Source organism: Notolepis coatsorum, assembly GCF_963971535.1.
Source record: "Notolepis coatsorum genome assembly, chromosome: 6".
Taxonomy (NCBI): domain Eukaryota; kingdom Metazoa; phylum Chordata; class Actinopteri; order Aulopiformes; family Paralepididae; genus Notolepis; species Notolepis coatsorum.
Window position 1 is genome coordinate 178,575,187 of NC_140170.1, and position 15,179 is coordinate 178,590,365.

General features: G+C 42.4%; 1 protein-coding gene across 1 annotated transcript in view; it reads right to left on the minus strand.

Annotated features, from left to right (window-relative positions):
* The window catches only part of LOC311231205 (uncharacterized protein), an 84,841-nt gene extending 72,038 nt beyond the window's left edge, over window positions 1–12,803 (minus strand). The window contains 6 exon segments of the mRNA XM_084317745.1: window positions 3,569–3,676; window positions 4,166–4,345; window positions 11,332–11,377; window positions 11,380–11,502; window positions 12,069–12,153; window positions 12,706–12,803. Coding sequence (XP_084173871.1) covers window positions 3,569–3,676; window positions 4,166–4,345; window positions 11,332–11,377; window positions 11,380–11,502; window positions 12,069–12,153; window positions 12,706–12,720 — 557 coding nt within the window. The 5' untranslated portion in view covers window positions 12,721–12,803.
* Between the last annotated feature and the right edge of the window lie 2,376 nt (window positions 12,804–15,179).

Sequence of the window (15,179 nt, forward strand, 5' to 3'; positions counted from 1 at the left end):
ACATTTAACACGTCCTAATACCTGGGAACACACAGATAAACAAACATTTAACACGTCCTAATACCTGGGAACACACAGATAAACAAACATTTAACACGTCCTAATACCTGGGAACACACAGATAAACAAACATTTAACACGTCCTAATACCTGGGAACACACAGATAAACAAACATTTAACACGTCCTAATACCTGGGAACACAAATACTCTTTTAACACATCCTAATACCTGGGAACACAGATAAAACACATTTAACAGATCCTAATACCTGGGAACACACAGATAAAACATTATTATTATTATTATTATTATTATTTTTAAAACTTTTTTCCCCTCCTTTTTCCGTTTTTTCCCCTCCCATCCCAATGTTAGTCGTTATGCCAATTCCCAATCCCCTTCCTGGCCGTCGCGCACTTACCCCCTACAGTCGGTCTGGGAGAGTGGAGGCTATCACATGCTTCCTCCGACACATGTGCAGCCAATCAACTACTTCTTTTCACCTGGCAGCGCGGACCTTTTATTTTATTTTCCTTCTGCTGTGAAGCACATTGAGATCTCACTGAGTTTAAAGTGTGCTATATAAATTAAATCTATTATTATTATTATTATTATTATTATTATTATTATTATTTAACACATCCTACTACATGGAAACACACAGATACGCTGATTAAACACCTTTAACACATCCTAATACATGGACACCTTTAAAAGGTGTTTTATCAGAATATCTGTGTGTTACTCTGATAAAACACCTAACAACAGCCCACATGTCGGCCCTGTTGAGGACGATTTGCGCACCGGCACTTTGGCGACATCTACCATATTTTTTAATACAATATATCGAATTAATGCCCTATTTGTTGCCTGTCGACAAAATCCGTTCAGCGGTTCTCGAGTTACATGCCGATATGTGAGGCGTGCGCCGGAGTACACGGCAGACTTCTTATTTTTTCAAATACCACTCCCGACTCTCGAGCCTCTACCTCAGTCAATAATTTGGCGATCTCTAATATTATCGGACAGGGTTGTAACCAATGAGTAGGGCTTTCCAATGGTACCCCATGTGGGAATGAGCGAATCAGGGATCTAGGTGAAAAGTCATGAGCAAAAACAGGAAGAGAATTATCCATCGAATGCATTGAAGTCTATGAGAAAATAGTTTTCTGAGCCCTCTCACCTTTTACCAAAACCGCTTCTAATCACTCATTTCTGAACGGATTTTTATGAAATTTGGACATGTACTACAAAAGTGTCTTTTCAGCCATACCAATGTTTTTGGAAATACTACTTCTGGACTAATAACTACTACAGAAAAACTTGAGTAAAGTTTTCTTTATTGTATCAGAAACTTCAGAATGTCATCTTTCAAAAGAGACCAGGCTCATGCATGTGCTATAAGTATAAAGTATAGTATTTTGGTTTGAAAAAGAAAGTATGCAGTCCTCAAAAATGAAAACTAAAATGGCCAATTTTGGGGGCGCCTGTTAGGTGTTTTATCAGACTGTGTGTTTCCATGTATTAGGATGTGCTAATGTGTTTTATCAGAGTATCTGTGTAGTTCCATGTATTAGGATGCGTTTAATCAGAGTATGTGTATTTCCATGTATTATGATGTGTTTACCTACCTGGGTTCCATCCTAGAGGCAAATCTTTCCTGTGACAAAATGGCATCCAATGTAATAAAAAAAGTCAACCAACGAACTCGATTCTTGTACCGGATCTCCTCTCTGGTAAACAAGAATACCCTGAAGACTCTGGCAGGAGCACTCATTCAAGGGTACTACAACTATGCGTGCACCTCATGGTACCAAAGCACCTCAAAGGCGATTAAAACAAAATTACAAACATCACAAAACAAACTGGTCAGACTACTGCTTGACCTTACTCCTAGAACCCACCTCACCTCACCCCTGCCCACTTTGACTACCTATGATGGCTTAGAGTAGACGACAGAGTACAGCAACTTGCAATGGGCCTGGTCTACAAGATACACTATACGACCGGGGTACCCATGTACATGTCAAAATACTTCCCAAAGGTCAGTGAATACCACAACCACTACACCAGAGGAAGCTCAACAAATCATGTTAAACCCAGATTCGGCTCAAACAAGGGACTAAACACGTTTCGCAATTATGCCACAACAATGTGGAACGCCCTACCCAAAGCTGTAAAGGAATGTGAATCCCTACCCACATTCAAAACCGCTCTTAAAGAGCACCTACGGGAGGCTGCAATTCGAAACTGGCCACCGTAAATGCCCAAAACCCCCACCACCTCGTAATAGACAGTCTCCTCCCCACCGCATGTATATATTCCCTCCCCGCCGTATGTATATTTCTCTCCCACCCACCCACCCCCTCCTAATGTACAGTCCCCTCCCCATCATATGTATATACTCTGTCAGGATCTAGGGGTAACAGTACTGTATATTTGAATACCGTTTATGTCACAAATGTATCAGTACTAAATACCTATATGTCCCTATGCCATAAATGTCATGTATGTTGTGTATGTCATAAATGTCTATATGAATTGAAAATGGGGGACCCTGATGGAAACAAGACAAACGTCTTTCTCAGGTCTGCATCCCCTTAACAATTGTATGTATTGAGCCGTACTGTATTGTACCCATTCTGCAATCTGTTAAATAAAGTTTCCATGTATTAGTATGTGTTAATAAAGATGTTTTATCAGAGTATCTGTGTTTCCATGTATTCGGATGTGTTAAAGGTGTTTTATCTGTGTGTTCCCAGGTATTAGGACTAGGGATGGGTACCTTTCACATTTGAACCGATACGGTACCGGTACCTGTGAATCGATACCGGTACCCAACGGTACCTTTTTTCTGTACTTTAGTCTCAAAATTAAATTTAACTACCTCAGTCGTAAAAAAGAATATCCAAACTTCAAATAACTACAATTTCAACAGTTTTCGGTTTGCCATTGCTCCGACTGCTTTGTTGTTGAATCAAGTCAAATCCTAGGTAAGCATATATTGTGCGTGTGAACGTTGACATGAAAAGAAAAAAGGTAAAACAATTTATTTATTTTTTGGTATCTCACTTGAATCGATACTCGGTAGTACCGACGTGTTTCGGTTCGGTACCTCAAAAGTACCGAATTCGGTACCCATCCCTAATTAGGACGTGGTGTTTTATCAGAGTATCTGTGTGTTCCCAGGTATTAGGACGTGGTGTTCTATCAGTGTATCTGTGTGTTCCCAGGTATTAGGATGTGTTAACACACAGATCATCTTGATAAAACACCTATAACCTCTTAACAGTCCTGTCGGTTGCATACCCAAAGTCATTTGAAAGCTATTCTTGTCTGGCCTCTTTTGAAAGGAAACATTCTGAATTTTTCTTCCACAACAGGAAGAATCACTCTGAATTTTGCTTTTGTCAACATCAACAATGCTACTGTTGAGAACAAATGCACCAGCATGTCTTCACGTCAGTGTTGCCAGTGTCAAACTGACAGGAGTACAAAGAGACATTGTTTATCTTCCCGTTTCATCTGAACGCACTGTACAAGAGTACATCAGGCCCGTGTCTCCTCACCCAGCGTGCTCATAGAAGGAGTGGACACACTCTCTGCTGTTCTTGTCCCAGATCTTAACAGTCTTGTCATCGCTGGACGACACCAGCATACGGTCGTCTGGGGAGAACCTACACAGAGACAGATGAACAGTTCATAGACCTACAGATTAACAGTTCATAGACCTACAGATTAACAGTTCATAGACCTACAGATTAACAGTTCATAGACCTACAGATGAACAGTTCATAGACCTACAGATAAACAGTTATACATGATAGACCAAAGATTAACAGGATATCAGTCTTGATACCAGGCTAGATCAGGATATCAGTCTGATACCAGGCTAGAACAGGATACCAGGCTAGAACAGGATTCATGTAGAAATGTATGTAGAAATAAAGCACATCTACATTAGAACACTGAGGCCTGGTCCTCCTGGCTCCGTTGAAGCCGTTTCATTATGTTGATAACAGGCTGTAGACCAGGGCCGTCTTCCTCCAGAGAACACCTAGCTCCACTGGCAGTCATCAATCTTTCCAACCAATCGATTGACTATAAGTGTGTGTGTGTGTGTGTGTGTGTGTGTGTGTGTGTGTGTGTGTGTGTGTGTGTCATACTTGGCGCAGCGGACCCAGTTGATGTGCTGGTTGAGTGAGAAGAGGAACTTCTGTCTGTGGACGGTCCAGACTTTGATGGTCTTGTCATCGGAGGCGGTGACGAGCATCTGTCCGTCACCAGAGAAGTTGACGCTGCGCACTGTGGCCGTGTGAGCGCGGAACACTGTGGACTCCCCTTTACTACACACACACACACACACACACACACACACACACACACACACATACACACAGGAGTTACTACACACACACACAGGAGTTACTACACACAGGAGTTACTACACACACACAGGAGTTACTACACACACACAGGAGTTACTACACACAGGAGTTACTACACACACACAGGAGTTACTACACAACACACAAGTTACTTACTACACACACACAGGAGTTACTAAACACACACAGGAGTTACTACACACACAGGAGTTACTAAACACACACAGGAGTTACTACACACACAGGACTAACAGGAGTTACTACACAAACACAGGAGTTACTACACACAGGAGTTACTACACACACACAGGAGTTACTACACACACAGGACTAACAGGAGTTACTACACACACACAGGAGTTACTACACACACAGGAGTTACTACACACACACAGGAGTTACTACACACACACAGGAGTTACTACACACACAGGAGTTACTACACACACACAGGAGTTACTACACACACACACACAGGAGTTACTACACACACACACACAGGAGTTACTACACATACAGGAGTTACTACACACACAGGAGTTACTACACACACACAGGAGTTACTACACAACACACACGTTACTTACTACACACACACACACAGGAGTTACTACACAACACAGGAGTTACTACACAACACAGGAGTTACTACACAAACACGGGAGTTACTACATAACACGGGAGTTACTACACAAACACAGGAGTTACTACACACACAGGAGTTACACACACACACAGGAGTTACTACACACACACACAGGAGTTACTACACACACACACACAGGAGTTACTACACAGCACAGGAGTTACTACACACAGGAGTTACTACACACACAGGAGTTACTACACACAGGAGTTACTACACACACAGGAGTTACTACACACACAGGAGTTACTACACACAGGAGTTACTACACACACAGGAGTTACTACACACAGGAGTTACTACACACACAGGAGTTACTACACACAGGAGTTACTACACACACAGGAGTTACTACACACACACACAGGAGTTACTACACACACAGGAGTTACTACACACACACAGGAGTTACTACACAAACACAGGAGTTACTACACACACACAGGAGTTACACACACACAGGAGTTACACACACAGGAGTTACTACACACACACAGGAGTTACTACACACACACAGGAGTTACACACACACACAGGAGTTACTACACACACACAGGAGTTACACACAGGAGTTACACACACACACACAGGAGTTACTACACACACACACACAGGAGTTACACACACACACAGGAGTTACTACACACACACAGGAGTTACACACACACACACACAGGAGTTACACACACACACACAGGAGTTACTACACACACACACACACAGGAGTTACTACACACAGGAGTTACACACACACAGAAGTTACTACACACACACTGTGCTCCGCCCCTCGGCTCCGCCCCTCGGCTCCGCCCCTCGGCTCCCCAAGCTGGTGTCGAGAGGGAGGGGGGAGGAGCCACAATGCGTTTCTCCAACATCTTTGGTAACTCGTGGAAGATGACAGAAAGGTAGCCTTTAGGTTGAGAGGAAAGATAAAACTAACTAAACTAACAAGTCGTCGTCGTCGTCATACAATGTTCTCAAATCAATAAGAAGTAATCGTGTTTAATAAATCGTGATTTCAATATCAATCAAAATATAATGGTGATTATGATTTCTGTCATAATGGCGCAGCCTTAGTTCACACACAAGCAAAGGAACGTTTACATAGTAAATGCAGTCAGATTTCCAGGCAGCATGTTACAATGTGCTCTATAAATAACGTTTGACTGATTGACAGGGAGATTAATTGATGTCCATTACAGGGCTTTCCCTAAACAATGGTATAGGGTGCAGAGCCACTATGACAACGCGCCAGCGCCCCCATGTGTTTAAAGTATATATATGTATTTGTTTATGCAGTGAAAGCTTGGGGCCAGCTTAGAAACAGACGCATCATCGTCTAATATGTGATTGTTCTGTCCTTTGTTCCACTGTGTGTGTGTGTGTGTGAGTGTGTGTGTGTGTGTGCGTGTGCGTGCGCATGCGTTTTCATGTTCAACGTTAACTATTGTGCAACCTTGTACACAGTACTTAAATAACTTATTTGGAACAAACCCTTGTGTTTGCTATTTTATTGAAATTATGTTTTTACAGCAAATGACAATCAGATTACTCAAAACAACATCATGTTGTATGCTGTACAATCCTAACTAACCAACGGTTTCCTTAAAAGAACCACTCCTCGTCACATCCACAGTCACACAAGGTGTTCCCCAGGGTTCTGGACTCGGCCCTCTCCTCTTCATCATCCACATTAGGAGTTGCTCTCTGCTCTCTCTCTTTTTTTTCTTTTTGGCTGCTGTGCGACCTAGTCCTAGTCTATGCTCCTTGCTGAAGCATCTGTGTGACTGCACATGGTGACACGCAAAAGACACACACACACACACACCTCACTCTGCTTGTGATTGGTTATTGCTTTCGCGCATGGTTCGGGCTCCCCCGTGGGAAATGTTAGCGAGAAGTAGGCTACAGTGACAGACAGTGTGTCAGCCATGGAAGAATTTCTTTTTATTGATTTTTTCTTTTTTAGCATTTTTACAGTTTTTATCTGAGATAGGAGAGGCAGAGAGGAAAGTCGGATGAAGATGGGGAGGCCGGATTCAAACCCCGGACGCTGCGATTACACTGCGAGAGCAGCTACGTGGTGCGCCACTGTGGCACCCAGCCATGGAAGAATTTAAGCAGAAATTTAGCAAAGGGAGCTTCTAAAAAAAAAAACAATGCGACGACTGGGAGGTTTAGCTTGTATTCAGCATATTCCTGCAGGTAGCCGCAGCAGCGAGAGAAACGTCAGTGGAGTAAAGGAGGGCCGCACTGAAGCCATCTACGCTGGACTCTATTCTTCTCCTCCACGACGCATTTGGATTCTAATGGAATTAAACGACTGTAAATAGTTAAAGAGAGACAGGCAAAGTTGGCCAATTAGGCATTAGGCCTAACAGTTGCCCTGAATGGGTGAATATGATTTATTATTAGCCTATGTTAAAGTTATTTGTTATTGGATTTTTGGACAGTTGCCGGACTTTCTTCAAAGAGGTAGTCCAAAGCCATAAGGGAAATATTTAATTATTATTTTCTGATTTATTATTATAAGTTATTTCCTGGTGTGGGGTCGCTGCTGCCCTGTTCTGTTGTGCTTTCCTATGGCTTATATAAACGTTGCTTAAACTTTTGCCCTGCTCGAAATCTGATTTCTGTGTGTTTGCATAGTGCAGGGGTCGGCAACCCGCAGCTCTTCAGACACTCTGCAGTGGCTCCCTGTAGGTTTGAAAGAAAAATATATAATATGGGAATACATAACGGCTATTTTAATGTATTTTTATTATGGAGATCGAGGTGATACTGTAAACTGAAATAAAAAAGTGTTTAATATTTCATCAACTAAAATATACGTCACACCCCCACCCCACGCCTCTCCCTGCCGTCTGCAGGTGGCTAATCTTGAGGTTCTGACCCCCCAATAAGCTATCCATGGATAAATCTCCAAAAATCTAAATAGAGGGTTTAATTCAGGGTGGACAGATTCATTTACTTTCACTGTATGCTTGATATGTGGCGCGATTTTTTGCTGGAGCTGACTCTTAAAGGGGAACTATCTTATAAATGGCCTTTTTGAGTGTTTAGCATTGTTTCCTAGCTATGTGAACTTATATTAATATGATCTATGTCTCTAATTCTCATATTGGCGCATTCTTCCAATTCTCCTCTCACAATATTCACCCTCACTGAACTGAGTCATCTGAAAATGTGATGATTTGTGATGTCAGAGAGACTCAGCTGCATGATAATGTGGCAGTTGCCACCAGGCCACACAGTGGTTTAGGAGCCCAGCCTCAAAACGGCTCGAGATCTTGAGGTAGAAAAATGCTGTTTTTGAGGACTTGATTAGAAATACAAAACAATGAATAAAAAAAATATATATATATTACAGAGGTGTTCCATAGACTCACAGGAATTGTGTAAAAGTGCCCAAATAGTGAAAGAAATAGTAAAATAGTTCCCCTTTAACACATTGAGTGCCACGGACGCGTTTTGTCGTTAGTTCATGCCGACCTTTGAGTGCCCCCGACGCTATATAGCGTTTGTTTGTCTTTTTTTTTTTTGGCGATTTGAATTCATATTTCATCAATCGAGCCTCGGGTTAGTGCTGCAGAGTCTCTCTGAGCTCAATTGGGAAGATACCGCCCCCTATCGCCTCTCCCTGTGTAACTGCACCCCATTACTTTACACTGACGAAGGGGGGGGGTGGCCAGTTTCCTCATTTAACTTTTCCCTCAAGCCAACTGAAGAATCCATTGTGCTCGCCGGCCCGGAAAACGCGTGGATTATGTATTTACAGTACCCAACACTGTAATCAATAAGCGTGATCGATATTTGGAATGACGATCAGGAATTGGAATAATCTTTTTGGATAACATCTGATCTCAGGTAAGGAATTTATTTTACCAGTCTTAGGATAATCAGAGCTATTTTCACAGAGATATAAGCGTTTGCCCTATGCGTGTGTGTGTGTCTGTGTGTGCGCGATCAGGAAATGAGAGAATCGATATTTCAGCCCGCCTCTATAGCGTGCATAAGTACACATATACTATCGATAATCTAGCGTTTATTTGAAAACGATTCATAAATAGGCCGAAAAATGACAACGTGTTTGTGTATTCCAGAATATTCCAGTAAATGCCTTTTATCACGGAATCTATATATTTTCCTTGAAAACGAGGGCTTTTCAAAATGCTATAAAACGGAAATTAACCGATTAAAAAACAATCCGTTTCGACAATGTTGACTGCAAACAAGTCATTGATAAGCGACAGGCAAATTAGACACATAGCCATAATTTAAGACAGAGATTATGAGTTCACAACGCTATCAGGTACCCATGTACATGTCAAAATACTTCCCAAAGGTCAGTGAATACCACGATCACAACACCAGAGGGAGCTCCACAAATCATGTTAAACCCAGATTCGGCTCAAATAAGGGACTAAACACGTTTCGCAATTATGCCACATCAATGTGGAACGCCCTACCCAAAGCTGTAAAGGAATGTGGATCACTACCCACTTTCAAAACCTCTCTCAAGGGACACCTACGGGAGACTGCAATTCAACACTGGCCCCTGTAAATATCCTAACCCAACCCCCTCCAATGTACAGTCATTTACCTAGTATGGTTGTCAATAGTTCAATGTACAATTTTGTTTGTTTGTACAGTGTCTCCTCCCCCCCCCCCCCTCAATGTACAGTATTACTTGTTTATACAGTGTGCCCCCCGGCCCCCCCCCCCCCCAACCACCTCCAATGTAAATTACCCAGTATGGTTGTCAATATCCCAATGTACCCAACCCCCCCCACACAACCTCCTCCAATGTACAGTTTCTACCGTCAAATGTATATACTCCCTTTTCTTGACTCCTTCTGTATCACAAACAGTACTGTATTTGCAAATCTGGTATGTCATAAATGTATAGATGTAGCAGTACTGACTATCTGTATGTCATGTATGTCATATATGTCCTGATGAATTGAAAATGGGGGACCCTGATGTAAACAAGACGAAAGTCTTTCTCTGGTCTGCATCCCCTTAACAATTGTGTGTATTGAGCTGTACTGTATTGTACCCATTCTACAATCTGTTAATAAAGTTTTCAATCAATCAATCAATCAATCATTGAAGTGGGTGGTGGCATTTAACCATGCTTTACCATGTTAATGGCCGGTAATCAAAGTGTTAATAATAAACACAGAGGGCGGCCGGGTAGCACAGCGGACTAAGCGTCTGTCTACCCACCACAGAGACAGTGGGATCGAATCCAGCTGTGGTGCCTCCGGCTTGGTCGACCGTCCATACTGACACAATTGGCAGTGTCAGCGGGTGGGAAGCCGGCGAGGGCGGGTCCTGGTCGTTGTAAAACAGCGACTCCTACAGTTCGGTCAGGGCGCCTGCACAGCAAGGGAAGGATCTGGGAGAGGTAGTGTGACCTTCCACACGTTACACTCTCCCAGTGAGAGTCTGCGCTGCCAGGTGAAAAGAAGTGGGGATTGGCTACACATGTGTCGGAGGAAGCATGTGATAGTCTCCGTCCTCCCAGACCGACGGTAGGGGGCAGAGCACGCAACAACAAGGTAGGGGATTGGGAATTAGCATAACGACTAACATTGGGAGGGGAGAAAAACAGAAAAAGGAGGGGGGGGAAATGATAAAGTAAAAAAGTTAAATAAAAAAAATTAAATAAACAGCACGGATTCTATTGCAGTGTGTTATGACGGTTTGGACCATGTATACTATCATCACTATTACTACTGTCTGATTTAATCCTGTCATTCACTACTGTTCAGTACGACTACTGTTATCACTATTATCATACTACACTGAACTACAGTATGTATATTTGCACTTTGTTCTATTATTACTACCTATTTAGGGGTGTAAAGGTACACGTATCCGTACTGAACCGAACCGCTTCAGTGTGTACCGTACCGAACGGCTATAGTGTGTACCAAACGAATGCAACGGTATGTTACTGTAACTGCCCACCGGGGGCTGTTTTTTTCACAATCTAATATAATTATTATTATTTTTTCGATTATTAATTTCAATATATAGAATATTCGTTGACAGCCCTACAAGTACAATTAGTTACTGCACACACTACATCACCCCTGAGTGGAACATGGAAAGCCAAACTGTCCCCCACTGTACCGTAAACCCGTACCGAACCGCGACAGCAAAACAGAGGTACGTACCGAACCGTGGTCTTTGTGTACCGTTACACCCCCTATGCTGCTATGACACTTTCATTTCCCCGGGGGGATTAACTTTAACAAAGGAACACTTGACTTGCGTGCATGAAACTCACACGCTGGGGACCCAGAGACGGACGGTCTTGTCTCTGGACGCCGAGGCAGCAGATGTCCAGAGGGGGAGAAGTGGACGGACAGGACGGCGTCTTTGTGTCCCACGAAGCGGTAGGCTCTCATCTGAGCTTTCAAATTCCACACCATCACACAGGAGTCCAGAGACCCTGTAGCTGAGAGAGAGGAGGAGCAGGAGACAGAGGAGAGAGGAAGGAGACAGAGGAGGAGGAATAGGAGGGGGGAGACAGAGGAGGAGGAAGAGGGGGAGGAAGAGGAGAACAGAGGAGGAGGAGGAAGAGGAGGAGGAAGAGGAGGGGGAGACAGAGGAGGAGGAGGAAGAGGGGAGGAAGAGGAGACAGAGGAGGAGGAAGAGGGGGATGAAGAGGGGATGAAGAGGAGCCGCAGGAGGAGGAATGAACTGATGCCATTTTTTCCACTGCCAATAAAGATTCCAAACACTAAACTTTAAAAGAGGACACGTTAATTTTATGGAAAGTGTACATCTCTGTATGGATTTGAAAGTCTGACATGTTATTTAGGCACTGGGGGGTATTATTTAGTTACTCCTTGTCATTTGCCAAGGGTTGAAGTCTTCCGATTAACATGCCTAATGCAGGGCGATACGACCAAATATATCATCATATTTCTCTATCATTCACAAGGTTTTTCACTTTGCTTTTCGACACCTATCGTTACTGAACAGTTCTCTCTCGCACACAGCTGCCTGTACAGACATTACCAATCTGCTTCTTGTTGTAGCTGAAGTCCACACTGGTGACCGTGTCTCTGTGCCCTTTAAAGTGTCTCTCTAAGGTGGGATCAGACTAGAGAGAGAGAGAGAGAGAGAGAGAGAGAGAGAGAGAGAGAGAGAGAGAGAGAGAGAGAGAGAGAGAGAGAGAGAGAGAGAGAGAGAGAGAGAGAGAGAGAGAGAGAGAGAGAGAGACAGAGAGAGAGAGAGAGAGAGAGAGAGAGAGAGAGAGAGAGAGAGAGAGAGAGAGAGAGAGAGAGAGAGAGAGAGAGAGAGAGAGACGTTAAGACACTTTCTGGACTCTTTTTGTATCACAAACAGTACTGTATTTGCAAATCTGGTATGTCATAAATGTATAGATGTAGCAGTACTGACTATCTGTATGTCATGTATGTCATATATGTCCTGATGAATTGAAAATGGGGGACCCTGATGTAAACAAGACGAAAGTCTTTCTCTGGTCTGCATCCCTTAACAATTGTGTGTATTGAGCTGTACTGTATTGTACCCATTCTGCAATCTGTTAATAAAGTTTTCAATCAATCAATCAATCGCTAGTCTGTTGTTAACTTGGTTCAGTGTTATCAACGCCGTTTAGTTAGTTCGTGTCAAAAGCTACCAGACTCACCCAGGCAGAATTCATCTTTATTAATGACGGATAAAATAACCCGTTGAAGAAACCCTGTTTGATCTGAGCTGCTTGCCTGCTTTATGTCTGAAGTGTAACGGATATAACCTCCTCTAACAGCAGTTGAACATTAGATACCGGTAGCTATCGAGCTAAGTAACATAGCCATCTATGAACATAGCAACCAGCAGCTCTTCCTCACAACAACCAGGTTCAGTTTACCCGCCGCCAAGAGCGCCGGACTTCCTGTTAGAAGATTTAAAGCAACAGTGCTATTTTATTTTCGTCGTAACCCTCTGACGCCGCCAGATGGCAGCAGTGCAACACAGAATATAGCTAGAAGGGTTACATTATCAAAACTATTGGTCAAAAAATAAAATCACATAATACTGCACCTATATTTTTTAGCTCATTCCACGAATGAACATTATTTTCCCCATGTGTTCATATTCATATTTAATCTAGTTTCGTACAAACGTTAATTCAATCTGTATTTAATCTTGAAGATCATTGAGAGTAAGCTCTCATTTACAATGACGTTGAGAAATACAGCACAAAATAAATACAAAACTAGTGTAGACACAGAAAAGCCAATACATTCAAAACATTTTAAATATTTAAAATATTTATTGTTTTATTGTGGATCCCCATGACTCTACACCAAAGTGAGACTACTCTTCCTGGGTCCAACATTAAAAATACAAACACACACAAAAAAAAGTTAAATAAAAATATAAAACCACAAACATTGAAGTGCTCACAAGAAAACATCACAACGAACAAAACAGTGAATAAAAGTTAGATATCACAATTCTCAACCATAAAATACAAATTACATATTCAGTCCATAAGAACAAAACAGATCAAAATCATATATGATTTTAACTCATATTATAGCATAACTTTTCTTAAGTCACCGATCACCTTTATATTTCCATACTAATTTCAAAAGTCAATGGCCAAAATGCAACTCGTTATTCATGAGCGCAATTTAAAACTTTTTTTTAAACATAAATTTGTTCCTTATCATAGTTATATTTCTGGGTATTTTATTCCAATAAGCAACTGCTCTATATATTACCGTCTTTTTCAGAGCATTTGTTTTGGTAGAGGTAAAGTAAAGCATGAATCTAATGCTTTCCTTGTGCTATATCCATGTCTCTGTGGTACTGTGGTGAAGTATTGGCCAGCCATGCATGTACAAATAAATATAGGTTAGGTGAGGTTAGGTTAGGTTAGATGAGGTTATGGCTATCTTTACTGCTGTGAAGCACATTGGGCTGCCATTCTTATATGAAAGGTGCTATATAAATTAGGTTTATTATTATCATTATTATTATTATTACCCTCCTTAAAAGTCTAGTCATGTAAAAACAAAGATAGGTTAGGTGTGAATGAATGAATGAATGAATGAAAACTTTATTTAACAGATTGCAGAATGGGTACAATACAGTACGGCTCAATACACACAATTGTTAAGGGGATGCCGACCTGAGAAAGACGTTTGTCTTGTTTCCATCAGGGTCCCCCATTTTCAATTCATATAGACATTTATGACATACACAACATACATGACATTTATGGCATAGGGACATATAGGTATTTAGTACTGATACATTTGTGACATAAACGGTATTCAAATATACAGTACTGTTACCCCTAGATCCTGACAGAGTATATACATATGATGGGGAGGGGACTGTACATTAGGAGGGGGTGGGTGGGTGGGAGAGAGAAAGTGAGGTTAAGTGAGGTTAGCCTCCTCCCTATGCAGCTATGTTCACCATCATGCCTATTACATAATCCATAGAGTTATGACAGCATGACGATTTAATACAGGAGACCTACAGCTGCTTCCTGTTACACCCGTCACTCATGATGTTTCTACAGCTTCCTGTGTGTGTGACCTAGAACTGCGTACGTCTGTGTGACGTATTGGCAAGCAGCCTATACTACAACACCCTCGTCACAGTGGGTCACGGGGTGGGTGGGGGTGGGGGTGAACACAAATAATTAGAATAGATAGAAAAGACACTTCTTGGTTCTTCAACAAGTCTACGGTTGGATTAAAAGCCGAGTGTGGCCTAGAATGTTAAAAATGAACAAAAACATGTCAAATACGAGGCCTTTTCTGTGCATCTAGTCGTCAATCTTCCCCCGCCGTCTGTGAGACTTGTCCCGACAGTTGGTTGAAGTGGATCCTGGTCTGCTGGTGGATCAGAAACGGTAGGTGGAAGTGGATCCTGGTGGGCGGGTGGATCAGTATGTCAGTCGTGTTTTCAGACATCATGGTTCTGGTTCTGCAGACGGACCAGCAGGCTGACCGCCGGTGCTGCGGTCAGCCAGTGACCATCACGTGCACCAGCTAGATAAGATAAGATATTCCTTTATCGATCCCCTTGGGGAGATTCGGCATAGCGGCGTGGGGGAGGGGGGAGGGGAGGTACAGGTATGGGCAGGGTAGTAGAAGAAAG